General features: G+C 44.9%; 1 protein-coding gene across 1 annotated transcript in view; it reads left to right on the top strand.

Annotated features, from left to right (window-relative positions):
• Positions 1–23,326, top strand: part of LOC138671660 (uncharacterized) — a 967,572-nt gene that overhangs the window by 66,801 nt on the left and 877,445 nt on the right. Inside the window, exons 9-12 of the mRNA XM_069759831.1 lie at positions 3,610–3,792; positions 6,630–6,861; positions 7,003–7,122; positions 19,523–19,690. Of these exons, the coding sequence (XP_069615932.1) occupies positions 3,610–3,792; positions 6,630–6,861; positions 7,003–7,122; positions 19,523–19,690 (703 nt within the window). The remainder of the gene's footprint in view (positions 1–3,609; positions 3,793–6,629; positions 6,862–7,002; positions 7,123–19,522; positions 19,691–23,326) is intronic.

The raw sequence follows: 23,326 nt of genomic DNA, 5'->3' as shown, positions 1-23,326 counted from the left end.
CTAGTTGGTTTGGGGACTACTAACAGTGTCTGCCGCTCCTTGCTGTTCTCCTGGTTTCCTGTCCTGAAATTCCGTTTTCAGGCGCTCGTTAAGTAGTTGTTAATGTTAGACTGCATTTGGCCTACTTGTTGGGTTGGGGCCTACTATCGGTGTCTGCCTCTCATTCCAGTTGTCATCCACTGCAATGCCCCCTGGTTATTCCTGTGTTACCAATTTTGAACTGCATTTAGCCAACTTTATTCTTTGGGCCTATATTTGTGTTTCCTCCTCATCCTGCCCATTGCCCAGCCAGTGATAGATGAGTCTGCTGGTACATTGACCCATAACGCAACATTCCCCGTGCACGCTACACAACAACATTGTGACCCTGCTGAAAGTCAGGTTGCTCTTCCCGCATACCATACCACCTTACACGGGGACAAAGAGGAAGGTGCAGATGAAAGTGCAGGTTCCTTCATCAGGTGGGGGGAGGAATACTAGTTGGCGACGTCACTGGCACAGGGCCTCTCATAGTACGCAAAAGTGTTGCTGCCGGTGGGAGGCGCCCCCGCCGTGCAAACACACCGCTGTACTTTGAGGGGCCCTGTGCCAGTGCCAATGCCAACGAGTGGGCCCCCCCTGCTTGCTCAGGTTCACAGCACTTGCAAAGTTGAAATACTTACCTCTCCCTACTCCACTGCCGTGACGTGGTCCAGATTTCCTGGGCCCACTAATTACTTGAACCAGCCCTACCCACCACAACTTTAGCCAAATGACCCCCAATTTCAAATGCCTTCCAATTATTATAAGGTAAATTACGCTTGACAAGCTTCATTAAGAAGAATGGATGGTTTTGACATTAAAATGGGCACTCTAGGTGTTTTCCTGGCCCCCACTCACTGCCGACTATGCTGCCCCATTGACTTGCATTGGGTTTCGTGTTTCGGTCGATCCCGACTTTACGTCATAATCGGCCGATTTCACTCGACCCGACTTTTGAGATAGTCGGGTTTCGCGAAACCCGGCTCGACTCTAAAAAGGTCAAGGTCGCTCAACTCTACATGACAGTACTTTACATTTCATCCTCAACAAGATCTCAGTCATACAATTCCATACTAGCAGAATCCTTCTGTGCTACGTCCTGCACACCCTTTGCAGCAGCTACCTTTCAAGATGTTACATTGAGACAAGGCAGAATTCCTTCTCTAAATCTTCTACACTAGGTGTCAATTTGCAATCTATCACTCTTATCAGGGAGTCCTTGTCCAGCCAATAGTAGTCTTAGGACTACCAGTAATTCTGCACCACGGTTGTTCTCAACTTTGCTTTGGTTTGGGCATAGCTCCAAACTCTCCTGGATTCAGCAGGACTTTCCCAATTTGTGGGCTCTGTCAGGGCTTTTGTCCCAACGTTGTCTCACTCTCTTCTCTACCTTCGTGGCTCCTTCTCCTCGTGGGCAGGGCCACATCTCTCTGATAACACGTACATAAATAAAATAAACTCTCTTCTAAAGCGAGCATTGAACTCTCAACCTCCATATTCACAGGCAGAAGTGCTAGCTATGAGCCACTGCCCACATTGATAAAGATAGGAGAATTTGGTAATCTTGAGCTGTATGGCAGGCAGATGATACAGACATAAATAAAATAAACTCTCTTCTAAAGCGAGCATTGAACTCTCAACCTCCATATTCACAGGCAGAAGTGCTAGCTATGAGCCACTGCCCACATTGATAAAGATAGGAGAATTTGGTAATCTTGAGCTGTATGGCAGGCAGATGATACAGATACAGAGAGATAAATCTGTATATAGCAATATATCTCTATGTCCTGTATCCTAGAGATGGAGAAAAATTCATTATTTTGCTCTTAATGTAAAAATGTAAAGCCTGTGCCTGCTGCTAAAGAGAAATTAATATTCACTGCGCTGCCAGTGAATATTCATTTCTCTTATAGTGCGCACAGTTACAGCTGCTGCTGCCGGCTTCCAGCACACATCCTACTTACCTTCCCTGCGTGCCCTTGCTGCTTCTCGTTCCGGCACCAGCAGCTATTCCGGCCAAGCGATCACGTGTCCCCTGCTCATTAAGGTTATGAAAATTCACCTCTCTCCGCTCCCATAGGCGTGGAGTGAATATTCATTACCTTAAAGAGCAGGGACACGTGATCGCTCAGCAGGAAGAGCTGCTGGCACGGAACGAGATGCAGCGAGGGTGCGCAGGGAAGGTAAGTAGGATGTTTTTTTTTTTATTGGAACCATGCATACAAAAACAGGGATGGGGAGTCATGCATACAAAGATAGGTGATAAGGAGCCTTGCATACAAGCATACAAGGACAGGGATTGGGAGCCATGCATATAAGGACAGGGATGGGGAGCAATGCATACAATGGCAGGGATGAGGAGGCCATGCATACCAGGATAAGGATGAGGGGACGGTGCATACCCGTCTTATACCCGAGTCAATAAGTTTTCCCAGTTTTTCGTGGCAAAATTCGGTGCGTTGGATTATACTTGGGTTGATTTATACACGAGTATATACGGTAATAGCAAATGATAAAAAAACTTGAATAATACATATAAAAAAGTATGATGCAACAAAAGTGAATTCCTTCACAGTACCTTCCACATGCACACTATGATGACCCTACTGGACCCCCTCCCTCAATCTCCAACCACAAAGAATGATGACCCCATCACAGTATGATTCTCCCTCCAACTGTAATCCCCACATAGTCCTCAATACAGTATAATGTGGACCAGCATTGCCTTCCATACAGTATAATGAGCCCCATATAGTGCTCCATTCAGAATAATGCACCCCACATAGTGCTCCATACAGTTTATGGCCCCACATAGTGCTCCATAAAGTATAATGAGCCCCATATAGTGCTCCATTCAGAATAATGCACCCCACATATTGCTCCATACAGTATAATGGCCTCTCATAGTGATCCATACTGTATAAAGGCCCAACATAGTGCCTCATACAGTATAATGGGTCCAATATAGTGCTCCATTCAGAATAATATACCTCACATAGTGCTCCATACAGTATAATGACCCCACATAGTGCTCCATACAGTAAAATATGCTCCACGTTAAAACAAAAACAATTAAATACTCACCTCTGCCAACTCCCGCGCTGCTCACTGTCTCTACATGGTGTTTTCAGATCCTCTGCACATCTTGGTCCATCGGGTTTGTTGTAATGATGTCATCGTGCCCTCTGTGATGAGTTGTCAGATGCAGAGCAAAAATTTGTATTACATAATTTGCCCCTTTTTCTGTTCTTTAAAAGTTGTGAGGTATGCATCTGATCCCCTTCCAGCTTCCCACTAAGCTGTACTCACTTATAGGATAATGCTTTAGTCACTTTTATATTTAATATATTTAATAAAGTTGATCTTTAATAAAGTTGATGTGTTTGTGCGATATTTTGTAGCACCATTTTTCATTTTGTTTATCTTGGGATACTTAGGTGCATCTCTCTTATTCATCCAGCTACGTTTTGGTTCTAGGAATATTGGTTGGTCCTGAGCTGCTCATCTCTCCTCATGACAGATGTGACCAAGTATATCATATACAGTATGTGTAACCATATATAACAAAATAATTGTTTTTCACAGAAGCAAACAGTCATTGGAAATGTCCCAGAGCATTACCATGTATGAAGTACCAACTCCATGGGTGTATGGAGGAGATCAATTCTTTGATGATAAGACTCTGGAAAGTGAGGAGTCAGTTTGGATAGACTCTCCATGGCCTCTGCACAGTGCTTCCTGTTTCCAAAATATGAACATGTTTATGGAACGGTGAGATGGTCATAATTACAAAATAATAAAAATAATTTATTGTAAACGTGCATGGGGGGCCCCTGTCACATGATTGTCAGAGGAGATAAGGATACGGATCATCAAATTTCAGACTGCAGATCCTTTTGTTTGCTAAGAGGTAAACCATCACAAGAGATGTCTGGCAGCAGCTCTCTTATAGAGAACACAGTGAGCACTCCTGTGTATGAGAGAGTTTAGCAACATATCTGCTAGCCAAACAATTGGCTGATTGGTTTTGATTGACAGCTATCTAAAAAATATGGAGGCTTTAGTTAATCACTTGTTCGGAAGGGAGTATAGCTGAGCTAACAGCCCTATGAGAGGAGAGCTGTAGCTACTGAGATGTTTATAAAGAGGCAATGTTCAACTTTGCTGTACTGTGTTAGTTGTGATTATACACAACTCTGCAGTGAGATCAGGAGAGTAGACTGGCAGTCATAACACGTCTCACACTGGTAATGTCACCTTTCATTTAAAATAATCTCTGGAAGCAGTTTCTCAGTCAGAGAAATGCACACTAGTAATGCCACACTGTCCTCCCTTATGTACTTTGACTATCACACCATCATCCCTTATCTACTAGGACCACAACACAGCCCCCCTTATAAATTATAACTGCCACACAGAGCTAATATGAATTATGACTACAAGATCGTCCTCCTTATGAACTACAACCGAGACACTATCCCCATTATGATGTATAACCAACACATGGCCCTCCCTTATGAATCATAATTTCCACATCATCCTCCATTATATTCTATGACTGCCAAATCGTAGCCCTTATGAACCGTGGTTCCACACTGCACTGTCGCCACTTCATGCTGTCCATATCTCCATGGTGCCCACTCCCCATACTGTGTTCCCTTTTCACAGAGTCCCTCTTTATGCTGTGTTCCCTTTTTTCCAGTGTCCCTCTCTGTACTATATCTCCACTTCACTATGTCCCTCTCCATGCTGTGAACCCTCTTCATGTTGTTCTCCCACACTGCCCCCTCTCCATAGTGTGCCACCTCTTCCCAATGCATCTCTCCATATTGTGCCCCCTTTCCACAGTGTCCCTTGTTACTGTGACCCCTCTTTATAGTGCCCCTCTCCATACTTTGCCCCCTCTTCAGTGTCCCTCCCCATACTGTGCCCACAGGGTGCTCCTGTGCAAAAACAGTATATAAGCCCTTTGCAGTCCAATAGCTCCGCTGCTGCCTCATCACTATCGAAGCTACCGCCTCACCAACACCGGAGCTACCGCCTCACCAACACCGGAGCTACCGCCTCACCAACACCGGAGCTCCTGCAACCCTCAACCTACTGTCTCCTTCCCCATAATCCTGTACAATGTAAGCCCGCAAGGGCAGGGTCCTCTCCCCTCTGTATCAGTCCGTCATTGTTAGTTTGTTTACTGTATGTGATATTTGTAACTTGTATGTAACCCCTTCTCATGTACAGCACCATGGAATCAATGGTGCTATATAAATAATAATAATAATAATAATAATGCACCTGTTAATGTGTCTGTGACAAAATGTACTTGCTGCTTTGGAGATTGAAATAGGCCCCTTATCTATTGAGCAGTTGCGCAGGTTGTTACACCAATGTTGTGTGGTGGTGGTGTTGTGTCCATGCTGTGATCTTCTCAGATTGTTCCCCTACGCTACTACCTCTTCATTCTGTCCAACATCTTGACACTATGTCCTCTATGCTACCCACTCTCCATACTGTGCCCTCACACCATCTCATACTCTGTATGCGGAACCCTCCCCATTTCCCATGTATAGTGAATATTCCTTGTATCTTCAACTCTGTGATTGCTTACCTTCTTGCCACAGCTTCTGCGTTTTTGCCACATTTGCAGTGTTATAATGACAACAGCAGTATGATGCAGCGTCGTGAACTTATCCAACCACTGCTTGTTGTGGCATGGAGCGCAGTAGTGCTCCTCTAAACCTGGAAGTGCTGGCGCACTTAAATTTTCATTTGTATTCATGTCTTAATGAAGTGAATGCAATTAATGCAACCCCTTCCCTCCATAAAGATGCCGTTTTTGTTATTTTACCTGGTGGAGGTATAAGGAGATAGAAAAATAGTAATTTTTTTCATTTATGCCAAAACCGGCCCCGCAACCTGCAGCTTTAGGCAATGGACGTCCAGTGCTTATTAGCAAATAGAGCCCTGTAAATACATATCACTACATACGAACGGGATCCAAGACGTATCGTTTCTCCTTGCGGAGAGTGACATGTTAAGCATGTCGAGATGAGGAGACTTAAAGCAGCAATGCTCCTCTGGGCATAACTTCAAAATGGTGGATAAGGTTCAAAACTGGTTACACCCTGCCTTATTAAATTCATACACTGCAAAATTAATCACAGTACAAAATAAAATAACCACCTGGGCTGTCTGGCTACTAACCATACACCATACGTTTGGGATTAAAAATCTGCTCACAGGTTCCCTTTAACATGTGTTCTAAAGGGGTGGATGAGAAGAAACAAACCTTCTCAGAAGAAAACCATAAAACTCATCATAGTGGAAGTATGGACTTTTTAAGTACATTTCCCCATTTGAATCCTATAAATATGATCCCTGAAAGTATAGTCTGCCTCTCAGAGAGGACCAAACTGGATGCCAGACCACTGCAGTGCGAATCCAGTTGTTCATCTCTAGTTGACTAGTTTATCTGATCACATTGTGCTTGAGCTATTTCTATCTGTTGAATGAAAAAATGTACAAGGTTGCTGTATTTGTGGCATACCCTTACATCGAGAAGATAAAGTTTGTAATGTTTTTTTTTTTTATCTTTATGCATTTCTTTTTAGGTGCAACGATGTTCTTGATGTGGTGGAAACAATGAAACATTTTGAGGCTTTAAATGACGTGGCGGTTATTGGTGGTGCCGGAACCCCAAGTTCTGATGCTATGGTGCAAGAAATCTGGAGCTCATATTGCCAAGCCAAAGAATCTTTTATGAATCAAATCACTGATGTTTTATCTGCTGGTAGAAATAGTACTTTTCAGAAAGCTTTCTTTGACTTGAGAACTACAATAAAGGTACCTTTTAAAAATCAGTAATATATTATTCTACAAATGTAAGAGTATTCAAGGATGCAATCAATTACGGTACATCTCTCCTCAGCATAACTTTTGTCACTTTCCAGCCTTCTAGCATTTTGTTAATTTATCTTTTGTCAGAGCCTGGAACATCAGCTTGGAAATATTCTTAGAAATAGTCTGGATCAATGTCCTACTATAGCTTCCCACCTAAAACTGCTGGAAGTGTTTGAAGGAGTCACCAGAAGAGATGTTGTTAAGGTAATAGCTGCAGCTTAATACACAATGTCTGTTTTTTTCCCCATTACCATTTAGCTAGGTTTGATATTCTATACATGTATATACTCGAGTATAAGCCGAGATTTTCAGCCCAAAAAAATGGGCTGAAAGTGCCCATCTCAGCTTATACTCGAGTCATGGAAGGCAGGGGGGGTCGGCGGGTGAGGGGGAGTGATGCCTGTCAAATACTCACCTGCTCCCAGCGCTCCTGACGCGGTCCCTGCATGTCCCATGGTCTTCGGGCACTGCAGCTTTTTCCCCTGTTCAGCGGTCACTGGTACCGCTCATTAAAGTTATGAATATAGACTCCACTCCCATAGGGGTGGAGCCGCATATTCATTACTGTAATGAGCAGTACCATGTGACCACTCACTATAGGAAGAAGCTGAGAAGCTGCAGGCGCCCGAAGACCGTGGGACATGCAGGGACCGCGTCAGGAGCGCCGGGAGCAGGTAAGTATGTCATTCACCTTTCCACGTTCACGCTGCCTCGTCTTCCGCGCCCTCTGCAGTGACTGTTCAGGTCAGAGGGCGCGATGACGTATTAGTGTGCGCCGCCCTCTGCCTGAACAGTCAGTGCGGAGAGACGGGACGCTGAGGAGCAGCAACAAGAGGTGAGTATGTCTTTTTTTTTTTTTTTTTTTAGTGCAGCAGCAGCATTACATGTGGCACAATGCTTGACAAGAACTGCATGGAGCATTATATGGGGCATCTATGGTGCCATAACTGCATGGAGCATTATATGGGGCCATAACTGCATGGAGCATTATATGGGGCATCTATGGGGCCATAACTGCATGGAGCATTATATGGGGCCATAACTGCACGGAGCATTCTATGGGGCAATAACTGCATGGAGCATTATATGGGGCATCTATGGGGCAATAACTGCATGGCGCATTATATGGGGCATCTATGGGGCCATAAAGAACTGCATGGAGCGTTATATGGGGCATATTTTGTATGGAGCATCTTATGGGGCCATAAAGAACTGCATGGAGCATTATATGGGGCATATTTGTATATGGATCATCTTATGGGGCCATAATGAACTGTATGGAGCATTATATGGGGCCTATTTTGTATGGAGCATCTTATGGGGCCATAACGAACTGCATGGAGCATTATATGGGGCATATTTGTATATGGAGCATCTTATGGGCCATAATGAACTGTATGGAGCATTATATGGGGCCTATTTTGTATGGAGCATCTTATGGGGCCATAATGAACTGTATGGAGCATTATATGGGGCTCTTGATTCAATATGGATATTCAAAAACACTTAACCTACTGATGTCTCAATTAATTTTACTTTTATTGGTATCTATTTTTATTTTTAACATTTACCCGTAGCTGCTGCATTTTCCACCCTAGGCTTATACTCGAGTCAAATAGTTTTCCCAGTTTTTTGTTGCAAACTTAGGGGGGTCGGCTTATACTCGAGTATATACGGTACCTTTTTTCATGCAATATATATACTATAATTCTTGCTTCTTCAGTTTCATATGTCTTTTCATAGTGTGGGCCACAGTATCTGCAAATCTGCAAATATTGTTACTATAATCATTTCCTGAAAATATGTATACGGACATCTTTATTTAGATCAGGAGTGCACTAACCTATCTGGTCACATTGTCAGACTAAACCAATAAAACTTAATAAACTATCAATGCAACCTATCACGTTGGATCATGCCATTAAACTGCAGATATAGGGTTAGTCTGCAGGTTAATAGTGTTAGAAAGGTGCCCAGCTTCTGTACTGAAAGCGTAGCTACCTGGAAAAAATTATCTTTATTCTTCCCTGGAGCTGCTGCTTTCAGTCATACAGGCACCCCTGTGTGGCTACAGTTACAGAGCGGCAGCTCTAAGCTGGACCTCAGCAGCTTAGCTGACAGCAGGTTCTACACTGTTTCACCTCTTATAGCTGTCGCTCACTCTGTGCGGAACGGTGACTGCAGTCGTGGCAGCACACCTGTATGACTAAAAAACAGGAAATTACTCTAAATGTCCTAATATCATGCATTCTGTTCCCTCCTACACTTCATCTAGCTCTGTCACGATTTCTCCACTCAGTGATTGTTTTGCTGTCCTCTGGAAACTGGGTCATGCCGAGTTGTAAGAGTTTTTTTATTCCAATAAATTTTTATTAAGTTTTCAAAATTCAACACAAATAGCCACCTGTCAACATGGCTGGCGGAACCACATAACTAACAAAGGATATCTGTGCAATATATCAATAGCACTGTGATCTCAGCTTTTCCATCAAGTAATCATGTATTGTATATTAACTTTTGAATATTAAGCAGTAAACATAATGTATTGGACAAGGAGGCAATATGAACTGTTACTCCATAATTACACTCAAACTCAACATGTGCATGGTCACATAGGAGCTGGAGATTCCACCATTACTTTTCTAATTCTTGTCCTGTCTCAATGAAGTAGGGTGGACATAGGACTGTATAACCAGGAATCCCATATGCGGGATATTCTATTCTTAGCTGCTAAGGACTGAGCCAAAGATAATTCATGTTGACAATTTACGTTAATTCTTTCAACCACTTCTCTAATAGTAGGTACATTCTGATCTTTCCATTAAGCCACGATAGTTAATTTAGCCGCAATTAAAATGTGAGTTAAGATCAAAATGAGCCTTATTAGTGATGAGCTAGTGTGCTCGTTACTTGAGATTTCCGAGCATGCTTGGGTGTTCTTCGAGTATCTTGGGTGTGCTCGTAGATTATGTTTGTGTCGCAGCAGCTGCATGATTTGCGGCTGCTAGACAGCCTGAATACATGTGGGAATTCCCTAACAAACAGGCAGTCCCTGCAGTCCCTGCATGTGTTCAAGTTGTCTAACAGCTGCAAATCATGCAGCTGCGTTGGAACAAGCATGATCTACGAGCACACCCAAGATACTCGGAGAACACCCAAGCACGCTCATAAATCTACTCGCTCATCATTAAACCTTATCCATTCCAATGTGAAGTACAGTACCATCAACCCCTTTCTGACGTTGGACGGGATAGTCCGACGTAAGAAGCCCTGCTTTGAGGTGGGCTCTGGCGGTGAGCCCACCTCAAAGCCATGACATGTCAGCTGTTTTGAACAGCTGACATGCGCCCGCAATAGACGCGGGTGGAATCGCAATCTGCCCACACCTATTAACTGGTTAAATGCCTCTGTCAAAATCTGACAGCGGCATTTAACGCGCGCTTCATTGTGATTGATCTAGGCTGCTGTACACACATACAGCAGCCCTGCCCTGCCCTATGCTCTGTTTGATTGTGCACCTGTGTCTTAGCCTGTCTCACCCTTCATCTGTGGTGCTGATTAGGCAGTGTGGAGGTTGGACCTGAAATGTCTATGTCCGGACTTGGTCAACCTTTATCTGCGCTTGCTCTTTCTGGCGTCATGGGAGTGATTCAGAAACGCTTCAGGTACAGTTTGCATTTAATGTGTTCATGCTCTTAATTATTTAGGAGGCCTTTATGGCACAGCGAATATAAAAAACGTAGAGTAGGACTGCCCCATTATGAGAATGCCTTGGCGTGGCAGGGTGGCTCAAAGAATTGATCAATTGTTTGCTAAATGTCTCATTTTGAAATACAGTTAGAAATCAATATGTGCAATTGCACTTTATGTATTGCATTCTGACCATAAGCAGCGCTGGCTTCTCCCCTTTTTTGTTATAATTATGTCCCCATTACATGGGAGTCCTCAGACTAGGGCATTCTTTTTGACCCCACTAGTCCCGGAACGATCTGTTGACTCCTTTTTTGATGCCTTAGAGATGATCGATGACAAACCTGACAGGGTTCAGGTCACGGAGGCTAAGATCATGAATCTGACGCAGAGCGCACCACTGAGGATTATAGTTGGGAGTTCCAGCATTGTCTTCTGAGTCTCTGTGGAATGATGCTGCTTTTGTCAGTTTCACTGTGACCTCTGGATACTCTTAAGGATGCTCTGGCTTTGCAAACTCCACCCTGTTCTTCGAGGCCATGACTCACGCCATCCGTATGGATCGTAGAATTTGGGAGTGACAGGGGGTTTTGGTCATTCTTCCCAAGTCTGTTTCCTTACCTGAGATGGAACCAATAGAGGTTGGAGCAGACAGCTCTCGGACCGTGGAGAGATAACGTTGGTGCAATATTGTACTCTTCCTCTACTGCAGTCAAGCTGGCCGTTATCTCAAGGACTGCTCGATTCGCCCTCAAGCAAACAAGTCATCGGGAAACGTCTGTCTGGGTGATTATCAAGGAAGTCAAACTTGCTTCCAGGTGCCTTTTTACTCCTCAGATAAACTACTGTTCAACATGGAACTTTGTTTTCAGATCCTGTGGTTATCTGCACTTGCTTTCACTGACTGTGGGTCTACCACAAACTTTATTGATTCTGGACTTGTTCTTAAATTATGACTAGGGACTGTGAGATTGGAAATTCCCATTCCGATTCTCACCATTGACAAGACACCGTTGCTCCAGAACTTTGTCCAGCTGGTAACAGTGAATTTCACACTAAGGTTTTGGTGCTTCCATGGCTGCATATTCATAATCCTATTATTGATTTGTGTCGAAAGGATATTGTTAAGGGGAGCTCCAAATGCCATAAGAAATGTCTTCATCCTGTACAAATTTTTTCTGCTAGTCTGGAGGGTCTGTCGGCATACCGGAAAGACTTTGGAGATGTGTTCACGGAAAAAGAGGTAGAAATACTACCTCCTCATCATCCTCCTTATGATTGTGCTATTGATTTTATTCCTAATGCCAAACTGCATAAATCTCACCTGTACAAATTGTCAGAACCTAAATGGACCGCTATGAATGAATATGTAAACAAAAGTTTACGGAAGGGTCATATCCATCCTTCTCCCTCACCTGTAGCTGCTGGTTTCTTCTTTGTAAAAAAGCAAGATGGGGGGCTTCAACCGTGCTTAGATTTCCGTGTACTAAACAAAATTACGTTTAAAAATACTTACCCAGTTCCACTCATTCCTGACCTATATAATCAGCATACTGGAGCTAAATGGTTTTCTAAACTTGATCTTATAGGGTCTTATAATCTGATTTGCATCCGGGAGGCTGATGAGCGGAAGACAGCCTTTTTAACATCTGAGGATTTTTTAATGGATTTGTTCATGCCTTTTGGTTTAACCACTCACTATTACCCTGCAGATTAACTCTATATACACAGGTTATTAGCTGTAATAGTGTTATGTGACATAACAGGCTCGCTTTAAAGAGGAATATTACCACATAAGATAATTATTAGTGATGAGCGAGTGTGCTCAGATTTCCGAGCATGCTCGAGTGTTCTCCAAGTATCTTGGGCATGCTCGTAGATTGTTTGTGTCCCCGCAGCTGCATAATTTGCGGCTGTTAGACAACCTAAACAGATGCAGGGATTGCCTGTTTGTTGGGAATCCCCACATGTATTCAGGCTGCCTAGCAGCCGCAAATCATGCAGCTGTGGCGACACAAACATAATCTCCGAGCATGCCCAAGATACTCGGAGAACCCTCGAGCATGCTTGGAAATATCGAGTAACGAGCACACTCGCTCATCACTAATAATTATTGCATGCAGAGAGTATATGGCACAAATGTGATTCGGGAGAATGGGAGTCCCCTTCTTTCTGTTTTGTACTCCAAAAAGTCAGCGTGAGTTTCACTACTTCTTCATAACTATAAGGGCGCAGTGAGACGGCTGTATTACTTGCGCGAGGATCGCATCGCAATCTTCAGACTGGCATTTTACTGCCCTGACCTGAGCGGGACAGTTGCATAGAAATACATGAAACTGTCATACTCAGGTCAGGAGAGCCAACGGCCAGTTCAAAGATTGCAATGTGAGCACCGCGCGAGTAATATGGCAGTCTGACAGTGCCTTAATGAAGATAGTTGTATGTATATATGGCTACTTACGCACCTTCTTCTCTCTAACATACCGAATGCATATGAGCACCACCTAGACACACACCAGCATGTAATGGCACTGATGGTCGAAGGCCAAACAGAAAAGTATTTTAGACAACGTGACCACAGAACCACAGGTTGTGCACCTCTGATTTAGATTATTTGCTCACTTGATGAGGTTTATGTCATTTTAATCAGCTATGTTATATTTTCATTATGTGTAAATATTGTACTATCCCATAAGTTATTCATACTATGTTTATTTTTCATATACATAATATAAAGTTTTGTTGACTAGAGTCAATATGAAAATATTAAAGTAAAAATACAAGCACTTTTTCCCATAGCATTGTTTTTCTTCAATAGACCTCCATTTTTTCCCCTCTATTAAAAAAACGCAGGTGTTAATATATATTGCGTTTTTGACATTACAGATCTAAGAGAAGCATGGATATCAAATAATCTATTATTAATATGCATGTAAAGTTAAAAACATGGCTAAAAATATTACAGTAGAAAAACACAGGTAGTAAAACATTAAGGGTAACCTCACTCTGGGCGTTTTTGCTGCATTTTTTTCTGCAGCAAAACCTAATTTTTTGGCAGGAAAGAAGCTGTGGCAAAAATGAATGTTTTGGTGCGTTTTTGTTGCGTTTTTTTCATGTGTTTTTGGGGCTATCTTGTGTCTTTGCGCATGCTAATAAAGTTGAGTGCCCCTAGAGAAAAAAAACTACTTCCTGTAGAACCATACCTCTAGATCCTTTGAAAAGCCGGCAAATCATGTGCGGTGTACAGTAAAATCACACTGACAGGCTAGAATAGATAGAACACATAGAATCCATAAATATATAGATGTCAGTGGCACACACATACATATATATCTATAGAAAAAAGCACAGCAGCACTATGTATAAGTTTAGGCCATGTAAAAACACTGAAAAACATTAAAATCATTGAATCTAGATTTTTTTTTTACTCAAAAAATGTACTTACAGTAATAACTGAAAAATTAAGGTTCTTAGCGCATAAATTGGCCAATTCATGTATGCCCATCAACCACGGCAAGGTGACCTCCCTCTGATGGATCTCGGTTCTACTGTATATGCCATTCTCAGGCTATCCAACCTACAGTTAACTGAACTCTCATGTCTCTCATGGGTTTAGTCTACAATTTATGGTCAGGTAGGCCTGATTACGGCCACCTGCAGGTCAATAGGAAGAGTGCCGGATCAGACTGGAAGCAGCCAACATCCAATAGTTAAATATAAAGAAAAACCTGACCAACACTGTTGTGAATTCTGTTGTCAAGCTCCCTCCTGTGGTCATGAATGGTACTTCGGCTGGTTCTGTCCATGGGCTTCCTCTGGTGGTTGTGAGTGGGGCTGCGGCTTCTGAGTTTCCTTCCACAGGTGACGAGGTTAATTCGTTAGCTGGCTGCTCTATTTAACTCCACTCAGATCATTGCTCCATGCCACCTGTCAATGTTCCAGTATTGGTCTGTTCGCTCCTGGATCGTTCTTGTGACCTGTCTTCTCCAACAGAACAAACAAGAAGAACAAGAAGAACAAACAGAAGAAACAAGTTCCTGCTTGTTTTTCTCTTGTTTGCTATTTTTCTGTCCAGCTTGCTATTTTGATTTTTGTCTTGCTTGCTGGAAGCTCTGGGACGCAGAGGGAGCGCCTCCGCACCGTGAGTCGGTGCGGAGGGTCTTTTGCGCCCTCTGAGTGGTTTTTTTGTAGTTTTTGTGCTGACCGCAAAGTCACCTTTCCTATCCTCTGTCTGTTCAGTAAGTCGGGCCTCTCTTTGCTAAATCTATTTCATCTCTGTGTTTGTGATTTTCATCTTAACTCACAGTCATTATATGTGGGGGGCTGCCTTTTCCTTTGGGGAATTTCTCTGAGGCAAGGTAGGCTTATTTTTCTATCTTTAGGGCTAGCTAGTTCCTTAGGCTGTGACGAGTTGCATAGGGAGCGTTAGGAGCAATCCACGGCTATTTCTAGTGTGTGTGATAGGATTAGGGATTGCGGTCAGCAGAGTTCCCACATCCCAGAGCTTGTCCTGTATTATTGTAACTATCAGGTCTTTCCGTGTGCACTTAACCACCAGGTCCATTATTGTCCTAACCACCAGGTCATAACACAACACCTCCTAAGAGTGAACATGTGCAAGCTGCAAGACTGCATTATATAGAAAAAAAGAAAGCACAGCAGCACTATGTATAAGTTTAGGCCATGTGAAGTCCCCCCCAGGGCAGTGGGGTACTTGGTACCGGGTCCGGTCGCAAGGGGGATGTCACGGTGGCTGCGACCCAGTCCGTGGCCCTGGGCCTCAACGTTTTAAAGGGGAAAATGTTCAAAGTTTGACGTGACGCCACCTGTGGAGTTCAGTCAGTAGTATGACCGACACTGCATTAAAGGGGTCCCCTGGGGGATGTTGCGGCAGCACAGATGTTACACTTCCCACAGTTGAAGCCGGGTCCCAAGGGGTTCTATGGTGTGAGGCAAAGATGATGGTATGTGCCGATGAATAAATAGAGGAAAACAGTTGTAAGTCTTTACCTGGTTTACTGTAGGTTGGCAATAGAGGGTTCCCTTTTCCAGTAGAGGTCCATAAGCCTTTCCAACTAGCACCATTAAAGTTGAGGTCCCTGCTGCCTGAAGCTTCCAACAAAGTCCTCTATTCGTTCCCCTGTGCTGAGACAGGTACCTGCATGACGGGCAGCTTGAGACTTTTTACAGGGACTCTAACATGCCCCGGACTCCTTAGGTGCTGCTGCGTCTCAGGTGTATCTATTTATATTTATATATTTGCCTTGTAATGTTTTAATTTCCTGTTCTGTCCAGATGTCACCGTATTCCAGAATTACAAGCGGGGGAAGTTCACCGACCGCCAAATTGGGACACCCAAGTGATGGGTGTCTCAGTATGGAAAGTGCTGCTGGTACCAACCTAGTGCACGGTACCACCTGCGGAACACCGTTGCACTACACACACACACACACACACATACACACACTGTACGCCGTACGCACAACACACACACACACACTCACATTCACACTCTCACACTCACACAGCCTCTTGCGCGGTACCACCAGCGGAACACCATCGCAAATACACCGCCACCAGGATCAGCCGAATGATTCACTGACTGTCGCCATCTTTGTACAGGAGCAGTGCATGCACAGTTTTAATGCACTCAAAAACCACAAAACAGATAGAAATGTAATTATTAAAAGGCAAAAACTAAGAGAATGCCAAGAGTGTGCAAAGCAGTCATCAAAGCAAAAGGTGGCTACTTTGAAGAACCTAGAATATAAGATGTAATTTCAGTTGTTTCACACTTTTTTGTTAAGTATATAATTCCACATGTGTTCATTCATAGCTTTGATGCCTTCAGTGTGAATGTACAATTTTCATAGCCATGAAAATACAGAAACATCTTTAAATGAGAAGGTGTGTACAAACTTTTGGTCTGTACTGTATATACTGTATATATAGAAAATTAGGAGGTTTCAAAAAACTTGCTACTTAATTTTTACCATGCATTTCCTTGGCCCCCTAGTATATATATTACATAGATAGAAGAAAAGTCGGCAATTCAGCAGCCACGTAGTGTAAAAATAACCGCAGGAGCCAACAGGATAGAAGAGATTGATTACACACAGTAAATACATATAGAATAGGTATATACACAGATGTCTGTGACAAATACAATTAGTATAGTGTGTGTGCAGCTTACAGTACATGTATTTAATTATTAAAAGATTTTTTGAAAAAAATGGAGTGGGCTCCCGCATCATTTTCTTAACCAGCAGAGGGAAAACAGATGGCTGGGGGCAGATGTTTATAGCCTGGGAAGGGGGTAATACCCATGGAGCTTCCCAGGCTATTAATATCAGCTCACAGCTGTTTACTTAGTCTTTTACTGGCTATTAAAATGGGGGACCCCCCAAAAAAATTACGTAGGGTCCCCCTATAATTAATAACCAGCAAAGGCTATGCAGATAGCTGTGGGCTGACATTAATAGCATAGGAAGGGGCCATGGACACTGGCCACCAGGCTAAAAACATCAGCTCTCAGCTGCCCCAGAAAAGGCGCATCTATAACATGTGCCAGTTCTGGCACTTAGCTTTGCTCTTGCCACTTGCCGTGTAGCGGTGGCAAGTGGGGTGATAGTGGGGGGGATTGTTGATGTCACTTTTGTGTTGTCAGGTGACATCAAGCCCTGAGGTTAGTAATAGTGAGGCATCAATAAGACGCCCCCATTACGAACCCCATAGTCACATTGTATGAAAACAGTCACCCAGAAAAAAGTCCTCTGATTGAAAGAAAGACACAGACTCCTTTTAATAATCTTACTTAGCCATACTTATGACCTTGCGTAATTCCACCAAAGTGCTTGTTCTCCTGTAATAAACCAAAAATAAAAAACAACAATATCCCTCACTTCTCCGTCGTTCTGTCCGATGCTGTAATCCATGTCTGGGGGATAAATAGCTTCAACCTGGACAGTGCCAAGATGCGACCGTCCAGGCTGAGAACGACTGGTGAATGACCTGCTGGGAGCGCAGCATAAGTGACCGGCGGTGACCTCATCGAGGTTACCTCTGGTCACTGAGGCTCCGTTCTCAGATGGGCTTAATTGCGGTGACCTCGTTGAGATCCCCACTAGCACCATGAGAAAGTCACACAGTGCAGAGGCGAGTTCACCACAGTGAAATTCTCCAGATGAACTCACCTCTGCACTGTGCGACTTTTTCACGGTGCTAATGGGGGATCTCACAGAGGTCACCACAGTTCAGCCCGGCTGGGAACGGAGCCTCAGTGACTGGAGGTAACCTCTATGACGTCACCGCCGATCACTGAGGCTGCACTCGCAGCAGTTGAGTCACCAGTGGATCTCAGCCTGGACGGTCGCATCTTGGCACCGTCCAGGTTGAAAACTATTTCTCCTCCAGATATGGAATACGGGGTGGGACAGAATGACAGGGTGGTGAGGAATATTGCTGTTTTTAATTTTTGGTTTATTACAGGAAAACAAGGGCTTCGGTGGAATAGGCGTTATGTGAGTATAACTGTGTTTGCTATATTTAAATAAAAATGGAAAAGTGTTTTGTTTTTTTTCTAATAAAAGTCTTTATTCTGGCTGTGCCTTTATTTATCATTCAACTATAGGATTAGTAATGGATGGGTGTCTTATAGGCGCCTCTCCATTAGTAGTCTGTGGGCTTGATGTCACCTGACGATACAAAGGTGACATCAACCCCACAAATATGAACCCCACTTGCCACCACTACAGGGCAAGTGGGAAGAGCCTGGCAAAGCACCAGAATGTAATCTAATATATGTGCCTTTTCTGGGCGGCAGCGGGCTTCTATTTTTAGGCTGGGGGGGCCTATATCAATGTCCCCTTACCAGCCTGAGAATACCAGCCCCCAGCTGTCTGCTTTAGCAAGTCTGGTTGTCAAAAATGGGAGGGACTCCCCTATTCTTGATAACCAGCCTTGCTGAAGCTGACAGCTGAGGGTTGCAGCCACCAGCTGTGAGTTTTGCCTGGCTTGTTACCAAAAATAGGGGGGAACCCACTCAGTTTTTTTTTAATTCTTTATTTCCAGCGCAGGAGCGGCTGATAAATATTCCCATTATCCACTCCTGCTCTCACAGTTATTAGCGGCAGCTGGTGTCGGATGATGGGAGCAGTAGTCCCATCAGCTGACACCAGTGACCAGAGGTAAACTGTAGACCTCTGATCACAGCTGAGCACTCAACGCTGTCCTTTGACTGCGTGGGAACCGCGGCTCTCAGACCAGCGGGGATGGTTTCACCACCGTTCAGAAGCAGTGTTTGCCGTGCTGTCATGCATATGACAGCGTGTCAAACACTGTATTGTTGGGCCCCACATTCAAATGAATGGGTTCGGGTCCGCTCTGCTGGATGACAAGCTGTATGGACGCATCATGCAACCATGCAGCCTCTAGATGTAGCAGAGCTCACTGTGAGGTCAGATTCTGCTGATTTTGACTTTTCTGCAGAAAATACTGTGCAAAAAAGTCAACCTCCGTATTTGCAGCGTTTTTTCACCTTCCATTCACGTGAGTGGGTGAAAAACGCTGAAAGACCTGACATGCTCTATGTAAAAAAAACGCTGCAAAGCACAAAATCCTGATTAAAAAAAAAACAATGTGTGTGCATGAGATTTCTGAAATCTCATAGGCTTTGCTGGTACTGTAAAAAGCAGCTGAAAATTTGCATAAAAACGCAGCAAAAACGCCCTGTGTGAACTTACCCTAATTTTTAAAAATACGACAAATATCGCAGGAAAAAAATTGTAGAAAACTGCATGTGAAAGCAATAATTGGCCCAATAATTTGTGTGAATGTTGCCATATATTAGTTATGTAGGGACAAGAAAGATACTTTTTATGAATTTAATTTAAATTCTTTTGTTTTAATATTTTAGGATCATTTAAAGGATAAAGATAGCCACTTACTTAATATGTTTCTAGAAGAACTCAGTCAATTAAAGGACATGTTCCAAGTAATGGCAAGCAGTCCTCCTCTTCATGTGAATATGACTCCCACCATCAGTAAACTCTTTTGGATAAAAGGACTTCGAGCAAGAATCTCTGTAAGTAGATACATGCTGATGTTAAAGCTATATATACAATAGTATCAGGGGTGGATTAAGGGTAGCCAGGGCCCCGGGCTGTTCAGACACTGTGGGCCCCCCGGTCATGTGACGGGGGTCATGTGACGGGGTCATGTGACGGGGGTCATGATATACCCGAACCAGATTATTCCAGAAAAATGGCCGGGCCCTACTCTACTGTAACCTATTAAATATTTGTTAAAATCTGCAATACAATTTAGGTATATTTTGACCAATAATATCACATACAAGGAACAAATACCACCGCACCATGACCAGACCACAAATTACAACCACAGTGATCGAATAATATCACATACAAGGAACAAATACCACCGCACCATGACCAGACCACAAATTATAACCACAGTGATCGAATAATATCACATACAAGGAACAAATACCACTGCACCATGACCAGACCACAAATTACAACCACAGTGATCGAATATTATCACATACAAGGAACAAATACCACCGCACCATGTCAAGACCACATATTACCACCACTTGGTGACCAAATAGCACATACAAGGGACAAATACCACAACACCATTTCCAGACCACATATTACCACCACATAGTGACTGAATACTACAATACTGATCAGTAATAAAAAAAAACAAAAAACACAATACTATCACCACAAGTGCCAGTATTCACAGGAGATCTGCACTTAGTATGCAGTGTCTTTGTAGAGGTAATACAGAGATCACTGGTGGTATTATACACAGGAGCTCTGTATATAATGTATAGGTAATACAGTGATCACTGGTGACATTGTACACAGGACCTCTGTATATAGTATACAGTGTATAGTGTCAGTGTATAGGTAACACTGAATCACCAGTGACGTCTCTAGATGAAGTCCTTCATCTTTCATCCAGCACAGACCGCCATCATTTCTTCCAGCCAGGACTCCTTTCTGCAGGAAATAACAGTTATCTCGATCTCCGCTTGTAGAACACATTACTTAATTTTTCACAACTTCTACATTACACCACATGAAGAAAAAAAGGCGATATAGTGTCACTCTGCACAGTAACAGGACCGCCCCCCCCCTCCATTTAAAACAGTATACTCAAAAAATAAAATAAATACATCACTGCAGTAATAATATCCCTTAATTAGCCCTTATGGTAATAATATTCCCCACCCTGGCCCCGTGTGTCTCATTCCTGGCTCCAGCCATATGTTCTCCCATCCTGCACTCATGAGTATCCATTCTACACCATATGATCTCCCCATCCTGTCCCATCTGTCTCCATCCTGCCCCATGATCCAGTCCTGCCCCATGTCTTTCATTCTGCCCCGTGTCTCCAATCATGCCCCGTGTCTACATTCTGCCCATGCCTCCAGTCCTGCCCCCAGTGTGTCCAGCAATCTGCCCCAGTGTGTCCAGCATATTACCCCCAGTGTGTCCAGCATATTGCCTCCAGTGTGTCCAGCAATCTGCCCCAGTGTCTGACTCCAGCATATTGCCCCCAGTGTGTCCAGCAATCTGCCCCAGTGTGTCCAGCATATTACCCCCAGTGTGTCCAGCAATCTGCCCCTGTATGTCCAGCATATTGCCCCAGTGTGTCCAGCATTGCCCCCAGACAGTGTGTCCAGCAATCTGCCCCAGTGTGTCCAGCATATTACCACAAGTGTGTCCAGCAATCTGCCCCAGTATGTCCAGCATTGCCCCCAGTGTGTCCAGCAATCTGCCCCAGTATGTCCAATTGTCCAGCATTGCCCACAGTGTGTCCAGCATTGCCCCAGTGTGTCCTCCAGCATTGCCCCAGTGTGTCCTCCAGCATTGCCCCAGTGTGTCCTCCAGCATTGCCCCAGTGTGTCCTCCAGCATTGCCCCAGTGTGTCCTCCAGCATTGCCCCAGTGTGTCCTCCAGCATTGCCCCAGTGTGTTCTCCAGCATTGCCCCAGTGTGTCCAGCAATCTGCCCCAGTGTCTCCAGCAATCATCTGCCCCAGTGTGTCCAGCAATCTGCCCCAGTGTCTCTAGCATTGCCCCAGTGTCTCTAGCATTGCCCCAGTTTCTCCAGCAATCTGCCCCAGTGTCTCCAGCAACCTGCCCCAGTGTGTCCAGCAATCTGCCCCAGTGTCTCCAGCATTGCCCCAGTGTGTCCTCCAGCATTGCCCCAGTGTCTCCAGCATTGCCCCAGTGTCTCCAGCAATCTGCCCCAGTGTCTCCAGCATTGCCCCAGTGTGTCCTCCAGCATTGCCCCAGTGTGTCCTCCAGCATTGCCCCAGTGTCTCCAGCATTGCCCCAGTGTCTCCAGCAATCTGCCCCAGTGTCTCCAGCAACCTGCCCCAGTGTCTCCAGCAATCTGCCCCAGTGTGTCCAGCAATCTGCCCCAGTGTCTCCAGCAATCATCTGCCCCAGTGTGTCCAGCAATCTGCCCCAGTGTCTCTAGCATTGCCCCAGTGTCTCTAGCATTGCCCCAGTTTCTCCAGCAATCTGCCCCAGTGTCTCCAGCAACCTGCCCCAGTGTGTCCAGCAATCTGCCCCAGTGTCTCCAGCATTGCCCCAGTGTGTCCTCCAGCATTGCCCCAGTGTCTCCAGCATTGCCCCAGTGTCTCCAGCAATCTGCCCCAGTGTCTCCAGCATTGCCCCAGTGTGTCCTCCAGCATTGCCCCAGTGTGTCCTCCAGCATTGCCCCAGTGTCTCCAGCATTGCCCCAGTGTCTCCAGCAATCTGCCCCAGTGTCTCCAGCAACCTGCCCCAGTGTCTCCAGCAATCTGCCCCAGTGTCTCCAGCATTGCCCCAGTGTCTCCAGCAATCTGCCCCAGTGTCTCCAGCATTGCCCCAGTGTGTCCTCCAGCAATCTGCCCCAGTGTCTCCAGCAATCTGCCCCAGTGTCTCCAGCATTGACCCAGTGTGTCCTCCAGCAATCTGCCCCAGTGTATCCAGCATTGCCCCAGTGTGTCCTCCAGCATTGCCCCAGTGTCTCCAGCATTGCCCCAGTGTCTCCAGCAATCTGCCCCAGTGTCTCCAGCAATCTGCCCCAGTGTCTCCAGCACTGCCCCAGTGTGTCCTCCAGCAACCTGCCCCAGTGTCTCCAGCAATCTGCCCCAGTGTCCCAGCATTGCCCCAGTGTCTCCAGCAATCTGCCCCAGTGTCTCCAACATTGTCCCAGTGTGTCCTCCAGCAATCTGCCCCAGTGTCTTCAGCAATCTGCCCCAGTGTCTCCAGCAATCTGCCCCAGTGTGTCCGCCAGCAATCTGCCCCAGTGTCTCCAGCATTGCCCCAGTGTGTCCTCCAGCAATCTGCCCCAGTGTCTCCAGCATTGCCCCAGTGTGTCCTCCAGCATTGCCCCAGTGTCTCCAGCATTGCCCCAGTGTCTCCAGCAATCTGCCCCAGTGTCTCCAGCAATCTGCCCCAGTGTCTCCAGCAACCTGCCCCAGTATCTCCAGCAATCTGCCCCAGTGTCTCCAGCAATCTGCCCCAGTGTCTCCAGCATTGCCCCTGTGTGTCCTCCAGCAATCTGCCCCAGTGTCTCCAGCAATCTGCCCCAGTGTCTCCAGCATTGCCCCAGTGTGTCCTCCAGCAATCTGCCCCAGTGTCTCCAGCATTGCCCCAGTGTGTCCTCCAGCATTGTCCCCCCAACCCCCCCCGT

The sequence above is a fragment of the Ranitomeya imitator genome, chromosome 3 (genome assembly GCF_032444005.1).
Source record: "Ranitomeya imitator isolate aRanImi1 chromosome 3, aRanImi1.pri, whole genome shotgun sequence".
NCBI classification, from domain to species: Eukaryota; Metazoa; Chordata; class Amphibia; order Anura; family Dendrobatidae; genus Ranitomeya; species Ranitomeya imitator.
This window is presented reverse-complemented; position numbering and strand designations above follow the sequence as displayed.